Source organism: Gallinula chloropus (assembly GCF_964237585.1).
Source record: "Gallinula chloropus genome assembly, chromosome: 10".
Taxonomy (NCBI): Eukaryota; Metazoa; Chordata; class Aves; order Gruiformes; family Rallidae; genus Gallinula; species Gallinula chloropus.
Window position 1 is genome coordinate 3,361,215 of NC_140095.1, and position 22,489 is coordinate 3,383,703.

The 22,489-nt window shown below is 38.4% G+C and overlaps 1 protein-coding gene across 1 annotated transcript in view; it reads left to right on the forward strand.

Moving 5' to 3' along the window:
• Window positions 1-1,064: 1,064 nt before the first annotated feature.
• The window catches only part of GABRA1 (gamma-aminobutyric acid type A receptor subunit alpha1), a gene marked incomplete at both ends in the record, with an annotated part of 39,972 nt that continues 18,547 nt past the window's right edge, over window positions 1,065-22,489 (forward strand). Inside the window, 4 exons of the mRNA XM_084268923.1 lie at window positions 1,065-1,122; window positions 3,629-3,716; window positions 7,485-7,597; window positions 17,353-17,420. Coding sequence (XP_084125049.1) covers window positions 1,065-1,122; window positions 3,629-3,716; window positions 7,485-7,597; window positions 17,353-17,420 — 327 coding nt within the window. The remainder of the gene's footprint in view (window positions 1,123-3,628; window positions 3,717-7,484; window positions 7,598-17,352; window positions 17,421-22,489) is intronic.

The following is a 22,489-nucleotide window of genomic DNA, read 5'->3' on the forward strand; positions in this document are numbered from 1 at the left end:
GGGCAGGTGAGTGGCTGCGTGTCGCTCTCCCGGCATACCCGGCACCTCTCCCGACCTGATGCATCAACTTTCGCCTTGTTTCTCCGCAGAAGTATCAGCGCCCGCCGAGCTCGCCCACTTTGCTCACACCTGAGGAGAGGACGGTCGCTGGGGGTGGCTTTAACTTGACGTTAACCTCAAGCAGAACTGTGCCCCTCGGTGACCACAGGTGGGCCAGGGCCGGGCCACCACGCACGTCCCGGGGGGGGGGGGGCCGCCGGCAGCGCTTCGCCCGCCGCGGGCATCGAGCCGGGCGCGGCCGCCGCGGACTCCGGCCGGGCGCGGGGGCTGTCCCTGCTTTAAGTCCGCTGGGGGCTCCGAGGGGGGCAGGGGGGCCGGGGGACAGTACCAGGGCTAGGTGTCCGCTGGCCCGGTGGGAGTGCGGGGCAGGGGGGCTGGGAGCCCCCGAGCGCAGCGCTCGGCTGAGCCCTGCGGCCGCGCCGGGCAAACGTGGCACCTACCGACAAAAAGCGCGTGAAAGTGTGTGTGTGGGGGGGGAGCCGCCGGGTCCCGGAGCCGCTTTCCTACGGGTCTCGCCCAAAACGCATGTTACCTGCGTTTAATTAGGATTTCATCGCATTTCTGTCTCCGTCTGGCTACATCCATAGGCTACCGCCTGGTCTCTATAGGTGTGTTCCTATAGGCACACACGCGTGTCATGCTGCATCCTCTACATTTCTAGCTAGCCTTCATTCATATTTACGCCACGGTTAAATATTTGCTCAAAAAGGTTGAACGTTAATGCAGATCGGTTGTATTTTTTTCTGTACGACCCTTAAAATAGCCCGTTTTGTAAACTGCAAGTGTCTAAAGATCCCCAGCGCAGCCTCCCCCAGCCGTGCAGCCTCCCCCCCAGATAATAATAATGCTGCAGATTGTAGAAGGATTTGAGTCTGCAGCCAGAGAGAAAGGGATTAGGGCGAGAGCACTGGAAGTTAAATTGTGCTGCATATAAAAAATGGGCGGATTGGTCTCTAGATGAGAGCTTGGTACCACCTTCCTTTCTAAAATAAAATCTCTCTGGCATGAAGTCACAGCCTATTTCACATCCGGTTTACCCTGGGACGTATTACTACTGTCTTGGTAAAGAGAAAGCTTTTGTTGTATAGCGGCGATCGGAATATTGGGAAGAGAAATTTGGGTGCTAAAGCCGGAGGAGCGGAGCAGCGGCGGCGCCGGCGATGGCCGAGGCGGAGTGAGCGGCGGAGCCCGAGCCGCGCAGCCTCCGCGCCGCGCGGGCGGGAGGGCATCCCCGGCAGAGCCGGTCAGCGGCGCCGCGGACCCGCGCCCGAGGGGCTCCCGGTAAGGGCGGCTGTTCGCTCGCACACCCGCACACACCCGCGCACACACACACACACACATACACACAAACACACCCGCACCCCTCCGGGCGCTCCCGGCTGCGGGCACCGCGTCCAGGCGCGCAGGCGGCTCCTCTCCCCTCTCCGCAGGTACCGCCGGGTCGGGGTGATTTTTTCCCTATCCCTTCGACTTGAAAATCCGCAGCGCTCGATGGGCATTTTAATTGATCTTATGTATTTCTTTTTCAGCGGGGACTGATTTCCACCGGTCGCTCGGAAAAGGGGTTTTTGTTTTGGGGCTTTTTTTCCCCCCCTCCGAGGGAGGCGGTGGGAGGGGTGGCTTTCTCCGGGTGAGGGGGAAATACAAAGTTGAAATGCCGGGAGGAAAACAAGTCGCGATTTGCTCCTCAGAGATGGGCAAATCTCTCACCGGGGGACAAAATTGCATCAAAATGCCCTCTTCCCCCCACCCCCCTTTTTTTTTTTTGTTAATTTATTTATTTTTATCCCTCTCCTTCCAGCGGGAGCTGCTGAAATTCTCCCAGGAGCGTGGCTTTTTCTCCCATTTTGAATGGGAAACCAGAGCTGGTTTCCCAGGCGGTGAGGGCTGGGGGAGGCCAGGGGCTGGGGGCTGCTGGTGTTTAACGCTCCCTCAAAGTCTTTGTTAACATTTGCTTTTTCCAGCTGCGAGAAACTTTCCTTCTCCTGGATTTGCGGTGCCTGTACGGGTTTATTGAAGCCGGGAGGGGGGTGGGGGGAGGTGGGGGGTGGCGGGGGGGTTGGGGGGGGGAGGCGGGCGTGGAGCTCAACAGATCAAGATAGTTCAGAATAATTCACTTTCCCTTCTTTATCCCGAGGAACCTTTTGCAAAGGCAGAAGTTGGCAGGACCGGGAGAAGGCGATTTTTTGAAGCCACAGATGTTGCCTTTTCCTTTGTAAGGGGGCTGATCACAGGGCAAGTTAAGATGCAGTCTCGTCCCTGAAGATCTTTATCCACGCTCTCACCCCAGCTCCAGCTCCCTCCTGTCCAGTTAGATTAGCTCAGCCCCACGCAATGCTTATCTGCCGATCATTTGCCTATAAACGTATTAATTATATCTCATTGCTTACATACCGCTTTGTAATGGTATTTTATTGATTTAAATTGTCCCTGAGAGCGTGCACTGAATTGGGGTAGCTTTATTTAAAGGCACAACAACATTTCCGTGTGCAATGCTTAATTTTCTCAGGTATTTAAAACAACTCCAATTAACTACTGGGGGAAAATATTGGCTTCATGTTTTGTCCTTATTTAATGTAATGAATGCTAAAAATCGACTGGATTCCAGCACACAGTATATAGATATGTACAGGGACCTGCAGCATCTCTTGGGCAATTCTGGTATCTGGAACACCGATTACACAAATATCAGCTAACTTTGTATCTTATGATTTATTAGAAAGCCAAATCAACCTTCTGAGTTGTGTTACGTTTTTACTCAAAGGGCAACTAAGAGTAACTCGGTGCAGTCTTGAGACAGGAGAGGAGACATTTGGAGAGGAGGGGAAGGCTGCTAATGTAAAAACATTTCCTAGCAGCATTCAGGCTGGTAGAGATTTAGGAGATGATAGTGTGTAGGTTGTCAGCACATGGTTTGATTCTGAATTGTGCCCTTTAGCCCAACAAAAATATTGGTGTGCATATGTAGCAGCAGATCACTGAGCTGGAACCTGATCATTTCACTCCTTTTCTGATGCTAGTGTTTCCGGGGAGAGAGGAATAGCCATATTTGTAGAAAAAAGTTGTTTCCATCACATGGAAGCAAAGCAGTGGCTGTGGGGGAAGCACCCCTCTCCTCAGACTCACTACTGCACGCTGACACCTTCCAAAAGGTTTTGAAGGACTCAGGCTGGTTCAAGTCTAACAGAAAACAGTTACACTTGCTTAACTGGAAATGTAATGGAGGAGACTTGTCATGTTTTCAGTGCCAGAGGAAACTGTGTAAGAGTTGCTACAGAGTTTGGGGACAGCAGCTTTCACTCAAAACTGATTTTCTTATAGTTCAAGAGTAATGCAAACAAAAATACACCTTGACCAAAAACCCAATCCCACTCTAAGTCTCCATGATTAAAACCAGAAGGCAAACAGGAGAACAGCCAAGGCCAGGCTACCTTGTTGAGAATGGCATGCGCTGTAGTATTGTGAGGTCACTGCCTGAAATAACGTTATTCTGCAAAAGTTTCCAACATCAGACATGTTTTTGCACAGTACCTGTGTAGGGGACGGTGTTGATTATTTTTCCTTCTAGTTTCAGAGCCCACCATGAAGAGACTTCTGGTGCTTTGTGACTGCCTCTGGGCCTGGAGCCTGCTTCTGAACACGCTGACTGAAAGAAGGTGGGGAGATATTTTATAATGAACCAACATATTTTAGAATCCTTCAATTTAATACAGCAGCAAAAGACAAATACTGCATGGGCTGCACTACTACTAAGTGTATTGGGGGAAGTTAATCCGTGTTCAAATCCCAGCTAAATCTATCTAAGGGAAGACTGAAAGAAAACTACAATTTGTTTGCATAACAGCTTTTTTTTTTTTTTAATACTGTGAAGAAAAAAATCCCAAAAGCTTTGTGAAACAAATTGAAACCAAACTACCTCTTCAACACCTGTGTAATCCTTTCTACTCCTATATAATGATTTTTCAGAAATACAAGTTTCTTTAGAAGAAAAAAAGGTGTAATTAAGTTTTTTTAAAATCTCATTTAAGTACTATTTAGTAATTTTACTGTCTCTGCAAGCAGAGGCAAAACTTTCAGGATTGTGCCCTAACTAACTTAGTAGCTGGTTTTGTAAATCGGAAGAAGACTTTCCTGAAGGGAGACTGCTTGGATGAAGGAAAATTTGTAAGCTCATACCCTGTAAGAGTTTATGTTTGAAAGACCATGCTACGCTGAATGCTTATGGAATATATTTTGAAATCATAATCTAAAAGTGGTATTAGTATTAAGAAGAGTTTATAATTATACAACACCTGGTCTAACAACTACTAGGTTAACTAAAGACCGTAAAGCAGTTTGGAGTATACTTGAAGTACCCTCTGCAATTCAAATTTCAGTAAAGGTGTTCAAGAAGACTCAGAAATAGTTCTGTGTTTTAAAACTATGAATGCCTTGCCAGCAATGCTACCTAATGCCCCAAAAGCAGTAGAAATTTTGTATTGTCAATAGGGATCCTTAAAAGATCTATTTGTGCCTTGACCTCCAGAGTGTCTCCTTATGCATTCGCAGCTCTAGATAAACTTATCTTCTGGCTGCCTTGAAGATTTTATAGAATGAAGTGAGCAAAGGGGCAAAGGTTCATCCACACAAGTGTTTTCTCTGATTAAAAAACCAGCAGGTGAATCATGTAGCAATTGTTGTATTGAATAAATGTGCCATTTTAGAAGAAATACCTTAATTTTGATAATATATTAAGAAAGGTGAGATTTGAAGTGTTCATGAAGTACTTCATCTAGCCTAACTAGAGCATTTTATGAAAACATGTTTCTTATATAGATATGTGTACATATATATGTGCCCATATTTATTATATCTATAATGTATGCATGTGCACTCTTAAAGTGATAATTAAGATACATTGGAGTAGTGTTTAAAATTATATGGTGTGTCACTATTATAATGACCTGTAGATGGAGTTAGTGCACAGTTTTTTATTATGCTGTGGTTTAATGTGAAAACACAATTGCATACAGCCACTTTTTCCTCAAAATGTACACACCTTACATGAAATATATCTGTTTCTAAAGTCATTTTGTCATAGTGACTTTGTTTGCCTTTTCTGGAGGGCTATTAATTCTTGATAAAAATTGATGAATTGGGTAAAGTGTCAGTGATGTAGCAAGGCACAGTCTTGCCATATCATTCTTCTTGTCGTAAAAACCCCAGCATTAGGGCTACTTTAATACGTGTATTGTGAATGAAAAATCACAATCCCTCTGGAGTTACAGGATACTTCATATGCGAACAAATGTTTGCATTCCTCTTGCTGTGACCGTATGTCAGTTACAACCAGCCCTAATGGTGCTTTTTACCTCTGATAAAATGGTGGGAAGAACAGGTAAGGGTACTGACAAATGCGACACCCAGACTGGAAGCGGTGCACTGTATCGCACCCTTTCTGACTGCACTGCCCCTAGTCCATCTTCCTGACGTTTCTTCTGCAAACGTACTCATTTATTTACCACTAACATTTCTGAAGTGTTTTTATATCCTTCTGCCACCTTAATCCCAATGACCTTCTGCTATCCTTGAGATATGTATGTACAGCAGCTTGTTTACTGACAATGGCTGTTAATATAAAATTTAATCCAGAGAAAAATCCCGTGTTGGAATTCTACAAAAGGCGTGTGAGGAATGATCCTTTGAAAGATAACTGGAGACAGCAGGAGGACTTGTCATTTGGTAACATATAGGAAGCATAAAAGAAAAAAAATATTAACATCTGTGACTTAAAATGCAACTATAGGCTTGAAAAAGAAATATAAATCAAACTATTTTTTATTACGTGAAATTACATGATATGGATAGAGGAAATTCATAGTATTTTTAAAAACTGTTAGAGTTTTTCTGTTCTTCATTACAAAAAGCAATTTATATGCATTAAAAAGCCATGACAATTGTTCTCTACGAAGTCACATCCTGCCGAAATAAAACAAAAGTTTGTAAAACTGTTAGGAGTGTCAGTTCTGAAACTCATGTAAATGTGTAGCGTTGCTTATTCAAACCTGTACTGCAAAATAACTTAGAAGTATTTCCAGAGTACCTGTATTCAGGGTATCTGTCCTCCTTCTCTCTGTATTTGATTCAAGTGCAACATACATATGGGGTGCATAAAAGATGTTCCACTGATACAGCTTATAGAAAATAATTTCCCAGGTATTTGAATAGCAGCAGGTCATTCCATGTGACAGTATATTCCTCATAAGACAGTCTTTGCTTGTTAGAACAGGAGCACTGGCGGAGCACTGAGACCCGCATACTGCTGTAGCCGTTTGGGTAACAAGCTGCCCAATGGAAGAATCACTTCTGAGACTAGACCTGGTCCTAACAAAAATTTTTGGCCCTGCACTGTTTATCCAGTTCAGCAGCTTTGTGTGTGACAAAATGATGTTTTGGGAAGCTGTGTTTTTGCTTTTACTCATGATGACTACACGTGTTTATAGTGGAAGCCTTCCCAGCAACAAATGAAAAAATGATACGGAGTTTGGCTGTAAGACAACTGTAATCTATGATTAAGGGAATCATCTATGGCAGGGTATTGGGTAAAGGTTTCAGAGTTAAGAATAAGGTTGATTCTGATGTCAACTGCAGCAGACAGAACCCACTAAGCCCAAGGATTTCATTCTGATTTGTATCGATGGAAGTAAGGTTTTGGTAGCCGAGTTCAAAAGCTTAGTTTTACTCTTGCTCAAGCCAAATTTCAGGACTTTGGCTGAGTTGGAGATATACGTTAGGGATCTGTGAGTGAATATTTATAGACATGAGAGATTTCCATATCAACAGAAAGTTTAATCACACATTTGTAAGGAAAACTTGGAAGTATCCATCCAATTCTAATTGCTCAAGGAAAATAGGAAATAAAATGAAACAAAATTATATATTGACCTGTAAAGATGCACTCTCACTTGATTTACTTCTATATTCATAAAAAAAGACATCTATTTCTTGTTTTACCTTTGTTTTAACGTTTATTTTCGGTACTTAAGTGTCAGTACTCTAAATTATTGTATCTTTCTTTGCATGCAAACCCTTTATAACTAGTCCGAATTAAAAACATTATCTTTTGCTGACAAATGAGCTTTTTGCTGAGGAACAGAAATTAGAATATTATAACCTTTAATGAATAAAGAGATAAACATTAAGGAACTGACATTCTATTTGCTTATCATTTATAGAGAGGCACTGGTTTTCTATGATTTTACAAAAAATGTATAATTTAAGAAGTGTTGAAATGAAAGAATCCTATAAAGCACTACAATCTTGTTTTAGGGAGGAGGTTTTGTGACCATAAACCAGTGCAAGGAAAATTAAGATTTTTGGAGTTACTGTTTTCTAAGGTTATTGGTGGGTTGCTGTTTCTCAGTGTTGACTGTTCTGTATTTCAGCTACGGACAAACCTCATCACAGGATGAACTGAAAGACAACACCACAGTATTTACCAGAATACTGGATCGTCTGCTGGATGGTTATGATAACCGCCTGAGACCAGGACTGGGAGGTGTGTTGCATTATCATTTCCAAGGTTACATGTCAGATAAAAATCAGTTAAAACAATGTTATTTTTTCATTATATATTTGTTTTAGTTCTGTTCTTATATACATATAAAATAATGCTGATATGTAATACCCATTGTTTTCAGAAATGCCATGCCTTCTCTGTCTTTCATATACTCAGTTTTCTCACACTCTTAACCAAAAGAAGAAGAAACTGCTTCACAATTTAAGACGATCTCTGAATACATATTTAAACTTCAAATGTATGTAGACTAGAAGATAATAAAATATGACCTGTGACCTGAAAAATGACAAGTTTATGAATCAGGCCTAAACAGCACATCTGTCTATGACTATCTTCATAAGAGGCTGTGGTTTTAAAAGTGAAAGCATCAATCAACCTTAGTTGTAAAAGTCTCAGAGAAGTATACAAGATTCTTTTCTACTTAAGCATGTCAGGTTTTGTTTCTGTAACATTTTGTCTTCACAGCCTGGCAAAATGTCTTTTCTCTTTTGCTCTTGGTGCTGGATCCATGCAAAGGTAGAAAACCACACAGTGATTACATATTTATAAAAATATTGTTACATTGCCAACTTCTCTCAGCATTTCTGCATTCACCCTTTCATTTGTTCTACTGTGACACAACCTCAAAATTGCATCTTAGAAGTTCATTGTTCACAAATGTTAAAGTTCAAAACAGAGAAACACAAATCTGTTCTTTCCAGTGCACGGGAAGGTTGGGTTTGCTGGTTTGTTTTTGGTTTTTTGGGCTGGTTTTTTTTTCCCTTCTTTTGGACTCTTTAGGTAAAGTAAAGCAAAGCAACCTACCCCACAAACTATAGTTCAACTTGTTTTCAATATATAATAGCTCTCAGAGGGACTGTATTATAGGAAGAACAGGTTATTACATTAGGAATTCTTACACTGTTTCCTACACATGAAACGTAAGGTAATTAAGAGTAAGCTTATTCTGTGGTGTGAGGCTACCATGTTGCAGCAGTTCTTGAATTGTGAGCCAACTTCTTCAGTGGTGTAACTTCATTGACTTCAAGGAATGGCTAAAGATAAAATTATCTTATAAAGAATTGACACATTTAAAAATGGGTTTGTCTGTAAAGTTTTGTGATGCAATTTCAGATAATACACTACAAAACATGAATCCCATTTTACTTTTTTCTACCAGTATTTTTGCCTGCTTGCTTGTAAATCTTTGGACTAGTGTAGAAATAAATGCTGCTTAATCTGTGATTGATGTGACTATAAACTCAGTCAGCTACTATATCACAGTAAATAAACATAGAAGAGAAGGTAATAAATGAAACACTGTAAACTGTGTAGTCTGGTACATGTCTGCAAGAAAAATTTGAGTAGATCATGATTTCTTATATGAGTATTTTAGTTGTTCTTATTTGTTTAATGGTTACTAGAAAAGCAAACAAAGGGAAACACAGAGATGGGATTTTCTTTCATTCTCTGGATTGCAATTTAGAGAACTCAGCACATCAGCATCGAGTCTTATTGTGTGTGTATTTACAGAAGCGTTTCTGAAAGCAGACTTCAGGGGTGTACTGGGAAAAGAGGTCTGCATATCCAGTCCAGTTAAAATTTACTCCTGACAGAAGGATCATTTAATGTAACTGCTTATATAGAAGGAAATGACTCTCTTTACAAACCTTCATAGCAATTTGCATCACTATCAGTTAAAAGCAAAAATGAATGGAGAATGGGAAATATGGGGTTGAGAGAAAGCAAGATTGGAGTAGTTTCGCTAACCAAAGATTGGAGAAGTTTAAATAACTGTTGTATCCCTCTGCTTTTGAAATGTGTTGCATGCTCCTGCCTGTAGCTGAGAACCTCGAATATCACAATTTCCATGTTGCTCAGTATGTTACAGTTTCAAGGTGTCAGCTCAGCAGAGTCAATTTATCTGTTATATTTGTCAGGTTTGAATACTAGAATGAAGAGTACAGAGACTTCTAAAAAGACTCCACATCTAATGAAATTGTGTGCAGTAAATGAAAGTTTAGATTCAAATGTAGTTAGAAGCAGCTTTGGTCTACTGACCATTTAATAATGCTTCAAGTCATCAATAACAGATTTCAAAAAGCTAAGGACAAACATCTAGCCCAATGTTTTCAATTCCAGCACAAATTTATAACAAAGTGTTTGGTCAGGCTTGCTGAAACTCACCTCTGCACAACCTAATTGCTAAGATATCTATGCAGACACTAAGAACCTCAAGATGACTCAGTTTTGACACATTTGATGTAGACACTCTGTTTAATGGGAAAATGTGGTTTGAAATACATGAAAATATCCAACGAGAAATCTAAATCAATATATCAATCAATAGATTAGATATGGAGATGGAAGCTCAACAGCCTTCCATTATTGCATGATCTGTTGCTGGAAATTTTAAAAGGTACATAGAAAAGCAGTGGCTTAATTTTTCTTGCCAACATCAGTGATGGCTTCTTGTGAAATATATCAATCAGAACACGATTTTTATATGCTCTAAAGAAAACGTTAAGAAAGCTACCAATATAATAGCAGTTTCAGATATACAGAATTAGGTGTAAACCCCATTCATTCCATATTAGATGGGATGTACCTATCAGAGAACTTGAGGCAAAGGACCTTATATATTTATATATGTTATGCTGACAAATTTTACGCTGTTAGGCACAATGTAAATCTGTGTACCAGTGATTACACCATAGCACTCCTTCAGTTGACCACCTTGTTCTTTCTGTGCCTTCTGAGAAAGAGCAGATGAAGTAAAACATTGCGTGGTACACTTACTTTCTTCAACAGAAAGGGGCATATTTCAGAAAACTCTGCTTATCCCTGAACGACCTCTCCTTCTGTAGTGCAGTGTTTCAAATATGCACACCTACAGAAAATTCTGTGCGTGGATGGAAACAGAAAAGAGGTCCTTTTGCTCTCTTTCTCACCTATGGAAGAAAAGCTAGATGATAGAGTTTCTTCAGTTAGTATACTTGTTTATCTTTCTTTGTGGGTTTTTTTGTGTATGCATAAAGAATTCAGTGATAAACAGGTATGCTTACTGAAAAACTGGAATGAATTGTTAAATGGTTATGACTTTGATCTTGCTCTACTCACTTCAAGATGTAATTTCCTCCTTTTTGAAATAAACACCATAATATTTCTCTATCCCAATTTTGCAAACTTCCAAACAGTTGTATTGTTTGGTAGAAATATCCTGGTGAGGCAGGTGAGGTATCTTGAAACCAGGAACAAGTTTCTGGAGAGATCTCAGCACAAAGACACATTTTTGGAGCTATGTTCCTAATTAATTGGAATGCCAGGTTAAAAGTTGGAACATTGGAATAATGAAAAATTTTGAATCACTTTTTCAGCACGTGTGGAGCTAGTGCTAGATTAATGTTAAGTCCTCCTTTTCCTTTTCTAGATCTTCTTTTGAGGTATCACTTCAAAAAGAAAACTAAATGCTCCATAAAGAGCATGGGAATGAAAAATACTATTCATCAGAAAACCCAATAAGACCATATCTGAAATTAAGCGAGCAGCTTGGAGTATTTTGTCATTAAACAAAAGAAAAAATAGAATAGGTGACCCACAGGGAAACATTAGTGTGATTGAGTATGTTCAGTATTCAAAAAATGGTATTGTGGCTAAAATTAATCTGATTTTTCTGTAAAAGAAACATGCAGCACTATGTTATACATTGGCACATTTGCACCTCTTATCAATAATTATTGATATAAATTATGTTATTTAGATGTTTGCCGCCTTCATATGTGGGCATAGTCACTTAGTCAGAAATTGCTAGGAAATAGCATCTGCTGTATCCATCCATAAACATGGACAAATAACTACATTTACAGTTATTTATGCCTGGAAAATAGAACTTTGAAAATGAATGTAAAAATGTTCTGAATCATACTAGAGAACACCTATTAACTCTATGAGAGGATAATGATTTACAAAAAGCCAGGAGGAGAAATTGCAGAGACTAATATATTGAAGCAGAAAAAGAGGAAATGATGTTACACATTGAAGGAAAAAAATAAACAGTGAAGTAATTTAGGTAATAGAATTCTATTCTCTGTGGGAACTATCTGGATCCTAGAACTATAGGTGATCAAAAATAAGCAAAATACTAAAGATGTTATTCTCTCCTCAAATACACAATCCTGAACAAAATAAAGGATCAGATAGTGGTGGAAAGGAGTTAAATAAAGAGTAAAACTCACATTACTGTTTGGTGACCTCTCACAGTAAATCACTATATCTAGAGCAGGAATTTAAAAGAATTGAAATGCAATGAAAACATATGGAAAGAAACGTGTTCCCTAGTGAAATGGATGTGCCATTGCCTCTTGGTCTGGGTTGTCTTGATGCAGTGGATAGAGATGAGCTCTGGAATGCCACCGTAGTAGATCTGGCATGTCAGAGTGGAGAGTGGGGAGGCTTGCACAGAGCAGGTTGGTTGTACCTGGTGCTGAGATTCATTAACATGAAATGAGGTGCAGCTATAAATTTTTAAGACTATCACCTTTGCAATGCACACATCTCCTCTCTAAAACCAATGGACATCATGGGGTCAGTGACCTTTTAACTTAAAGTAAATGTAAATGTTGTTTATCTATTTGGAAGGGATTTTGTAGTAGGAAGGTTGTTTAATAGAGAACTAAGGACAAGAGGAGTGAGTTTGATTAGGCAGACCAGAATCTTCTGAAATGAAATTTGCTTTTCCAGTTGGGTTGAATGCCCATTAGATCATCCCAAGTAAATTATGAACATTACTTCAGTATTGAACAGAATTATACTGATTTTATGCTATCAGTAAAAGCTATTTGTTGATCTCTCCTGTGTGATGTTTATCAAAATTGAGTGTGACTGTCCTTAAGTGGGATGTCGGCCCATCTCAGGCAATTCATTACTTCCACAGAGTGCTTATATTTAAAGTGATGGAAAATAAACCTGACAGTATTATGTTAATTAGGTTTTAAAATTCAGTTTTATGAGAACATTATCTATAAATATATGATAAACGGACCTCTTGGTGATTGAGGTCCCAGTGGAAATTGTTGGATTTGAACTCGTATCTGAGCTAACTTAAAGTTTAGCAAAAATATGCTTTTGGTCTGTATGTGTAATAAAAAATCAGTTAAACCTAAATGTTTCTACGCTAAACAAAAGAAGAGTCTTATACTGAACCCCTACACATAATTCTGTTAAGTGAAGAAGGACTAGACGCTACATTTAATGCTGTACAAACTGAAATGGCTGACTTTGGTCTTTTTTTCCACACTGTAGACATCCCATTGATGCAAAAACAACTTAAAAAGCCATAGAAGACCCTATGAAATTGATTTAATACAACAGTAGAGAAGTAGGGAGAATATGAGCAGCTTTGAGCTATTAATTGGCATAGGCAGAGCTGCCATGACACCGCACAGTTCTTTCTGAACCCTTCGTTGTAGCACAGACTATAGCTGGGTAATCACAGGACAGCTCACTCACTGTTGTCTCTTTTGGTCTCTACTTTTACTAAAGCAGCAGCATCACAAAGTTCTTAGGAGTGTATTTGTTGTGGTTCTTCAATCAAAATACTCCATAGGATGCAGCCAGGGTGATTAGTCTACATGAGTTTTTAAAGTAATAATGTATGCTGTAGAGGCATCTAAATTCCTTTCAGTCAAAACCATAGGAAGTCTTCTCTATTTTAATAATTATAATACACACACAAGACACGCAAGAGGAACAGATGCATTACCAAAAAAGAAGGAATCATCTTAAACCATCAAAATATGCAATTCAAATAAGCCTTGTGCTCAAATATCAGCAGGTCAGAAAGGGAAATAGGTAATGTATAGTTTCCTATGATAAATAGGCTTATTTCCTGCTGTTTAAATAAATCTGTATTTTCTTATTTTGTTCTCAATTTGTAATCCAATCACAATTCCAGCAATAACGAGTTCCCTAGGACTTTAAATCAAAATATTTATTGTTATTAATTTTGAGAGTATATGCTAGTCTGTCATCATTAGGAAAACACAGTAGTTGTAAACAGTAAAATTAGGTTGTTCACATTGAGTGCTGCTTTCACAGCTGTATGTGGATCAGTCGCCTGTGGCTCTGCTCCAGTGTCTTGCTATTTTGGTGATCAGTAACAACTTAGACCCTATGGTTGCCTTACAGTAAAACTAGTAAGTAATTAATGATTTTTTTGCTGGAGTGGGTACATATTTCTCAGATATCCCTATATTGCTTAGTCTTTGTTGATGAGATAAATGTTACAGTCAAGAGACAGAGTTAACATGTCTTCCAACCGATGGATTTATCTTCAGCAGCCTGATCAGCTCATTTTGCCAAATTACTTCGCATTTTCCCTAGTTCTTAGGGGCACTGTGAAAGTTTTGCATTCTGAACAATGCATTCTGAAAATCTGAAGCACAGTTTAAGCCTTCCCATGGTAATCAAGCTGCAAACTGAACATGGATAACCTTGATTCTAAATATATATCCCAACTGTATGAGTAAACACATGCCCTGTGCAGGAGTGACTCACAACTTCTGAAGCTCTTAACAAAGCACAGTTGAATCATCTAATTAGTAAAACAGTAAACAAAAATTTCAAAACTTCCATATGGCTTTGGAAGTCACACAGTCTTTTCCTGTGTGTTCGTACACACTTTTTCATTGCTCTTGAAAATGAGGTACATATCAAAGAAAGCAGATGTCATTTCATGGTGTGTACAGTGGCTTTGCCTGGATTTGAAGAGACCTGAGATTAGATGCTCTGCAAATGTGTAATCAGTATGAAGATAACACAATCTCTTGTCAGTTCACAATCTGAATTTTCCTACTTATGACTTACATGACACTTAAATGATCTTCAGCATAAGACAGAAACGAAAGGCATCACTCATTTTTCCACTCCCTCAGACTTCCTTACTGCCAAAGACTTTAGTTTCCATTTTGTGTCCTCAAAGTCACTTTCTTAAGCCTCAAGCTCTCTACTATGACCGTACATCTCTCAAAACTAGAATTCAGGATACCACTACACGATATGTCGCTGATTCAAAGAGCATATTCTGTGTTTGTGCCAGGTAAATCAGTTAGTTGTATTATATTAAATAGAGGCTCACTCAGAGATGGAACTCTGACTTTACACCATTAAGGGATAAATGCATTGTGCCTGAAAAGCTTCTAGCATCGTCAGTCTCCTAATGACAGCAGTAGAAGTGCTTCAGTGGAAAGGAGATGGAGATGTGGAGTCAGGCTGAAAGATCTTTAAGAGTCATTTGAGATTCACTTTTCAATATGTAAAAGGTTGATAGGTTTCATGATAATATTAGTTTTTTAGTCTTAAGGTGATTCAGTGGCTGGAACTTAAAAGAATCCATTCACCCATGTTTTAGTGCACCTTGTAAAATGTACAGCATGTTTTCCTGCCAGCTGTTTCCTACAAGACCACAGACTCTTGAACTTTTGTGAAAGTGGTGAGGGAAGAATACTTTTTTTTTTTTTTTGCAGGTCAGGTGATTTCTGGACAATGCTATGCTTCTTCTATGCTTCTTCCAGTAACAGGATGTTAAATTCTCACTGTGAACTTCTTTAAGTACAGAGCTGATTAGATGTCAAGGGAACACTTACATTTCCTTAAGTCAGCTGAAAGGCTTGCAAACAATGAAAAGGTCACACATTAATTTCACCAGACAGCAAAGGAGGAAATTTCACCTATCCAAGGCTTTTGCCAGTAGCACCGTAGTTTTTGTGCATCTCAGTCACAGATGTAAAGAATGAAAAGAATATTATTAGGCAATTCAGCCCCATCATAATATTTTACTTTCTGTGATTATGAATAATACATCGGAAATTTCATCCCTTAACTTTTTTAATGAGTCCTGGAGATTACTTTTGCTACCACCTAATTTTTGCTTTAGTAGAATGACAGTGTAATCAGATCTAATATTACATCTGGATTATTGCTCTCTCACAAAAGGAGTTATTTTATTGTATATATACATTAAATATTTATATTAAAATGCTTACTTTTATATATATTTAGAAGTTGTAGACTTTTTTTTGAGTGAAGATGAAAAGCCTGTGTGTGCATAGCAGAACACTAATTCTCATTAGAAGTTCTGCATCATATACAGAAACATATATTGTTACCGGATGCTTAAACTTCATTTTTCATTTCACTTCTCTTCTGTCAGCACACTCTCGACAGATGGAACAAGTCATATTTAAACAGTTCAAAGTCTTTTGAAATCAGAGGATTGTATTAAATTAGGTTAATTGATTTTTTTTTTTACAATAGTTAAATAACATACAGATAACTACGTACATGCATTTCTTAATATTGTGAAGTTTTTTGTAAGACTTCTGCTTACATGCACTTTTCTGTTAACCTCTTTTCTTTAGGATTACTTTTAATATTCCAAATTTCTCAGTTTATTTATTTTCTGAAAGTTTTATCACTCCTTCCACATTTGAAACTTCTACCAAAAACCCCACGTTGGCTTGTATAGCACTATAGCAAATGTATACAAACTTACAGCACTGTAAATTCAGAAGCTGAAGGGATCAGCTCTAGTAAACACTGTTTGGATGTGTGCCTCCAGGTGGTGTTACTCCCTGCAGCTATATTTAAATCTATGGAGTTATTTTGATATATGCCATCCTGGGTGAATATTTTGTGATGTGTGGCCTAGAAAATACCACTATGTTCAGAAGCGACTGAAACTGGTGGGGTGTGTGTAAAGGGGGAAGAGGGGAAGAGGGGAGGTTAAGCTTGTGACTTCTAGCAGTAGGTCTACAGAAGCCAGATGTTTGGCTCTTTCTGGAGACCGGCACCATTTTAGACTCAGCAATCATGACCACTAAAATGATAGATTCTTCTGAAGTGTTCAAAGGCAACTATGCCACAGAGAAAACACAGTTCCTTGAAAACACATATAGCACACACATATAATGTGTGTTAAGCACATAGATGTTAACACTGTGTTAAGCTAAAGATTTCCAAATTTTTATACTTACTAAATTACTATTTACACTATTGTTGAGGCATATAAATATAATTTGGTAGTTTATCTACTGAAATCTAAAACCTAAAATTGGTGTCTGTATCAATTTGAAATCTAAAATATTTACAAACTATAATGCTTATACATAAGTCAAAAATTGTAATAGAGAAATTTAGTTGATTTTTTTTAACTCCTTTTTGTTTAGTGTAGTTAAGGGTGATGCAGTCATTTCTAACTGCCAATAAAATAGCTTTATGATGTTATTCACTGTAATGTATTTCTCTGTATTTTTCTTCTATGTTCCTGAGTCTCAATCAAAATACATAATTCAAAAGCTCAGGGTTAATTATTAGAGAGCTTCACTCAGCTTGCCCAGCAACACTTACTACCCAATGAGACTTCTGAGTACTATGTAAAATATTTAGCACTGTTTATATAGTCAGACAAGAAGACTCATTAGCCAGAGTGGTAAGATTTACACAACGGCGAGAGTATGGCTGTCGTATGGGGTATCACAAGCCATGGCTCAAAAAGTTCGGTGGAAACACTGTTGCTGACAATATTGACTGTGAAATTAGATCTAGAAGCAATAAATTATCAGGACCGTATTGTAGACCAATTTTAGAATGGCTAATCAAGGCCAATAATTTTTCTATTTATCGTGAGAACCGGTCATGGTTAGACCTAATGAAGACTGTTGATAGACACTCACTGTCCTAATTTCCTGCTTCATCAGAGCGTGTAACCGAAGTGAAGACTGACATCTTCGTCACCAGTTTTGGGCCTGTTTCAGACCATGATATGGTAAGTGATGGCCTATATTTTCACAGCATTTGTTTTCTCTTGTCTTTTTAATTTGGGAGATGAAAGATCTATGCAATAACTTATTTAGTCCTTTTAAAGCTGGGCTTTGTAAAAACCCTTGATTCCAAATTGCCGACAGCTTTAACGTGCAACCATTCCTTCTAGCTGTGACTGCATTTAAGTGCCCTGAAATTAGCAGCCTCAATGACTTTAATAATGTGTTTTAACAGATCTTATATTTGCTACATAATATATAATGAAATGCATTAGGGGTTGGATCTGTATTCCTCTGAGAATGACTGCTCAGGTCCTTGCTGGTACATCACTGATCCAAATTGCTGAGAAAGATCATCATCTCAAAATGCAATTAACACTTTTGCCTACAATTTAACCTGTATTTTTATATTAAAAGCTACTGGTCAATGGGAAGTGACTTTCCTAGATCTTGGCTGCTGAAAGAAAAGAGAAGATTAATGGGGGAATTAGTGTCACTTTCTTATGGAATGAAAATTAAGATCAAACTGTTAGATAACCACAGAAAACTGAATGGAGATGTTGTGAGTCCTGGTCTTAAAAGATATTAAAAATTGGGCAAAACTGTCCATAAGGTACTTTTATTTTGCATATAAATGAGGTTTTCACAAGTAGGTTTACACCTTCACTAGCAGGTCTGCAGCTAGTAGTATATGCTGGATCTTGGGTTAGTATGAATACTGGAAGCATCCTCATTAATTTAAATGAAGAAAAGAAAGCAGTTCAACCTTGTAGCTGGCTACATTTAGCTAGAGACATTCACCAAAAGCATAATGAGAAAAAGAGAAACATTGATCTCAGGAAACGAAACAAGTTCAATTTCTTACCAAAAAACATTGTCAGTTGTGTAATTTGAACTAAAATTGTAGACATACCTTAAATGAGACAACTCAAAAAAGTGTTAAAGGATGGACTTAACAGAGAAAGGAACTTTCAGAAGATATTTTATTTTCCTAAATGAACTTTATGCAGGGACACCATTTCCTTGATTGCTTGGTAAACAGCATTTCTAAAACTGCAGTCAAATATATAATTGCATCTGATATCATGATATTTAAATGTGAAAGGATTGTTTGAGTAGCACAGACTTTTTGATCAGTCATTCCACTGAGAAGACCTACAACGGAAGGGTAATCCAAAGAAATAACTAGACTGGTGACTTGTCTTCTCAGCACGTATGTACAATATATGTGCAGATATATATTGTGAAGAAAAAATTTAACAAATAATTAAATGACTTCTGGCTTTGTTTTATTCTGTGATAATCTTGTGAAATTACATTGTCTACTTATTACTCTAAATTACACATTAAGAGAGGGAAAAATTCCTTGTATTAAAGATTAGTAGAAACCACTGACATCTGCTATTTGTGGTCTGGTAATTTCTCCAAGAAAACATTTCATCTTTCTTTCTCATTTCTTTCTCAAAATAGGTAACCAATCACTGCTGGACAAACTGAAAACTTTGAACTCAGTCATGTGACTATATATGTATTTTAAAATGAAATAGTCTTTGAATTAAAACTGTAGTAACTGTAGTTTGTAATTGATCTAAGGTTGCTCCATTTTTGCAGACACCTGCCTTCTTGGGACAGGTCTCTTGTACTTTTCCTAAAAATTAATATAATTTAAAATATTGGACATAGATGCTTGTGGGAGCTGAATAAAAAAGTGATAGATTTATGCAAGTGAATGTATGCTTCATATTAATATTAGAGCTGTTTTCTGTAAGTCAGCTAGCTAAGTTATTGATTTCTCTGTCATCAGATTTAGTAGAAAACTCCAATAGTTAATAGCAACCTTAAAAACAAATGGACATGGATGCTTTCCTACATGTAGATGGAAGTTTAGAGGAACTCTGATAGGCCTGCTGAATTACTTAGGACTACATAATATTTGGACCTCAGCACCTACTTACACTTTGCAGTTTAGGTGACTTAATTGTTAAGTAGAAGGTAAAGCTAATTTGACAGTCCTAAGACAAATTGTTATTTATATGAGATTTGGGTTTTAAGGGACGAGAAAATACAGAAGCCCCAAAATAATCTACTTTCATATTGAGCAATAGGTATATATGAAAACAGTATTGATTTCAGCTATAATTCAGTACAGCTGAGTGACTACAGCATAAGCAATCAGTATCTACAGAAAATCTTAAAAATAATTAAAAATACATACCACATTGGCTCCTGATTTTCACTTAAATAGGAGAAAGAATTCATCAGTCTCTATTACCTGTGTGACCAAGAAACACACAGGCAGGGGTTCATATGTTTAGAAAAATAAGGACTTACAGAAAAGTATTTAGTGGAAAACTCCTACTCATCTCCCCTGAAAAGTTATGTGTGTGCAGCCTACTCATGCTAACTCTTCTACTTAAAGAAGTACGTGTGAAATCAGAGACAGAAAGAGAAAGACAAAATGAAGAGTTTACCAGAATATAAAATTTATGCTAAGTGCAATGTACATGTAGTGTAAAGTCCTCTATGCATACTGCAGGTTGCTTGTAGACACTGTCGTTTGAGGGCTACACCAGAATTGCTCCAGTGAGCAGATTTACAGTAACTGTAGACTGGATTGTAGGATTTGGTCACAGGGAGGCCTCACAAGCAGCTGTATTGACACACTGAGGGAATGATGCGCTGATGTCTGAGCCCAGGACTGACGGCTGGGAACTGGCAATGAGCTATTCCAGCTGACGCCATATGTTATGAAACTACAGCCACAGTGAGACATCAGCATACATAGACCATCTGTTAGCAGGAATCCAATGAGGCAGTTATATAGATAGTAGGCTGATATATCAGGGAGTACATGGTGTTCCTACCCACTCTCAATACACTCTTTTAAGAGCAGCATAGACATAACCTGTTATTCTATAAAGAGAATGTCTTGGTTTGTTCTTAAACTTGTGAATAAAGTTAAACAGGAGAAAAGCACTTTTTAAAACAAAATATCTTTTCTTGGAAAAACTTTTCAGGTTTTTGGGCATGCTTTCTCAGAGAGAGGACTGAACTTGTTGACACAACTGGCTATTCTCACATGATTTATTTTTGAGGCATATTATCTGCAATGAGAAGTATTTTTAAATCTACTTTTTTGTCATAAAGGCAGATCTATTTATTTTTTTCCTAGTAAACATGCATTCCCACTGCTTCTGTACTGCAAGCTCTTCAGGAATTAATTTCTTTCTTACCACCTTCTTGTACAGCACCTCATCTGATCTAGACCTCAGTGTGGTCTACCCAGTGAATAAACAGTCTCCAGGGAGAGAGATCAGATGAGTAAATTAGAAAACCTTTCAGTCAAAATGTCATAAATATTCAATACCATACAACTTCTTGCCAAGGTGCAGAGAGGAATATTCTTTCTTTACCTGCACACTAAGTAATGAAGTCTCCACGGTGGAGAATTTATTCTGAATTTCATCTCTAATGCATGGTTTGGAGAAAATAATTCTGTTCCCTTGTTCTGTACAGCACCCTCCTGTAGAAGAAAGCCCTAATCAGAGTATCTGATGACTTGATCTTAAAGATCATCTGTCTGTCAAGGTTCATTTGAGAAGAATTATTGTACATGTTACAGTGGGTAGAGAAAGATAAGGGGCTGAGAAATCTCAGCCAGAATGAATTCATCCTGCATGGTGCAACGGCTTAAGTCTGGGCCAGGCATGACTTTTTAATTGAGTTTTGTCTTATGCTGTCAGGTTCCTTATCAAATCTCTCAGACTCCTTTTTCCAACATAAGAACCTTGTGTTCGTATAAAATGAAGAACCAGACTCCCTTCTTTCAACCTGTACCACCTCCTACTCACCTCCTTCTTCGCAGTTGAAAAAGATAAAAAAGGGAATGGCTTACATGCACACTGAAATGATGTCACCTTCTGGGCACGTCTTTTACCTTTCCCATATGTGTAGGAGGAAATTTTCTTTGGAGCTAGTAAAACATGAAGGAAATCCAGTATTTTAATGCCATCAACTACTTTTTAAACCTTCATCTCTCCTACATTGCTGCACACCTGGGACAAGTCTTTTGCACACTGTTCAACCTAAGGCCCTAACCTAGCAATATTCTGAAGCAAGAAGTTGTCTGTAATGCACAACTGCTGTCACTGGGGCTGTACAAATCCTGGCTTCAGCACCTCACTGAGCACATGATTAAAAAAATAGGAATACAATTATGTGTCAAAATGAGTCACAGGTTGGGAATGTAAATAAATAAATAAACACAAAACAAAAACCAGAAACAAACCACAGACCAAACCAAATCCAAAGACCACCCCAAGGAACTACAACGGTTCCATGTCCACAATAAATTTATTTAGACATTTCATGCCCTAAAATCAAAGAAAAATATGCCCCTAATAAGACTCACCATTCTTACTTGCTGATAGTTGCACAAGGAATAAACAGCTCACAATTGCTTATGCTGTACAGTTTTTCCATTTGCGAAAAGAAAAATCCCAAGTCTAAGTGAATCTGCCAAAGGGAGAGTTTGCATGCTCACTCCAGAGTGGGCCAAGTTCCTTTGGGTAGCTGTTTTCCCTATTGCTGTAGGTGCCTCAACACAGTGGAGTTTCCTTTATTTCAGGATTTACTCTCTCTGTTAGCAAAAGATCTCAGCAAAAGCTGTTTCTCAGCCAAAAGATTATCAACAGATAATCAAAGATTATCAAAATAGCTACTTTTGATGTTTATCGCAACATTGGAGTCATGAATGATGGAAGGGGCAGGAGAATCCCGTACTGGACTGTCATGTCATGTCAGTGGAAATTTTCCCTGGGAAAGTATACTATACTGCATCCACAGGAGTTTTTCCACATTTCCACCTCACAGACATCTATATTTTATATGTAATACTTCAATATATTTTTTCCTGATTTCACCCTCTCCCTCAACTTTGTTCCTATTGCTTTGTAACAAACAGCTCTCATTTTCTAGTGAGCGTTGCCCTTGTGATTCTCCCCATATACATTGAGTTAGGCACTGCATCACTTCCTCATCGGCCCAGTCACTGCATAACTGAACTCTAATTCTT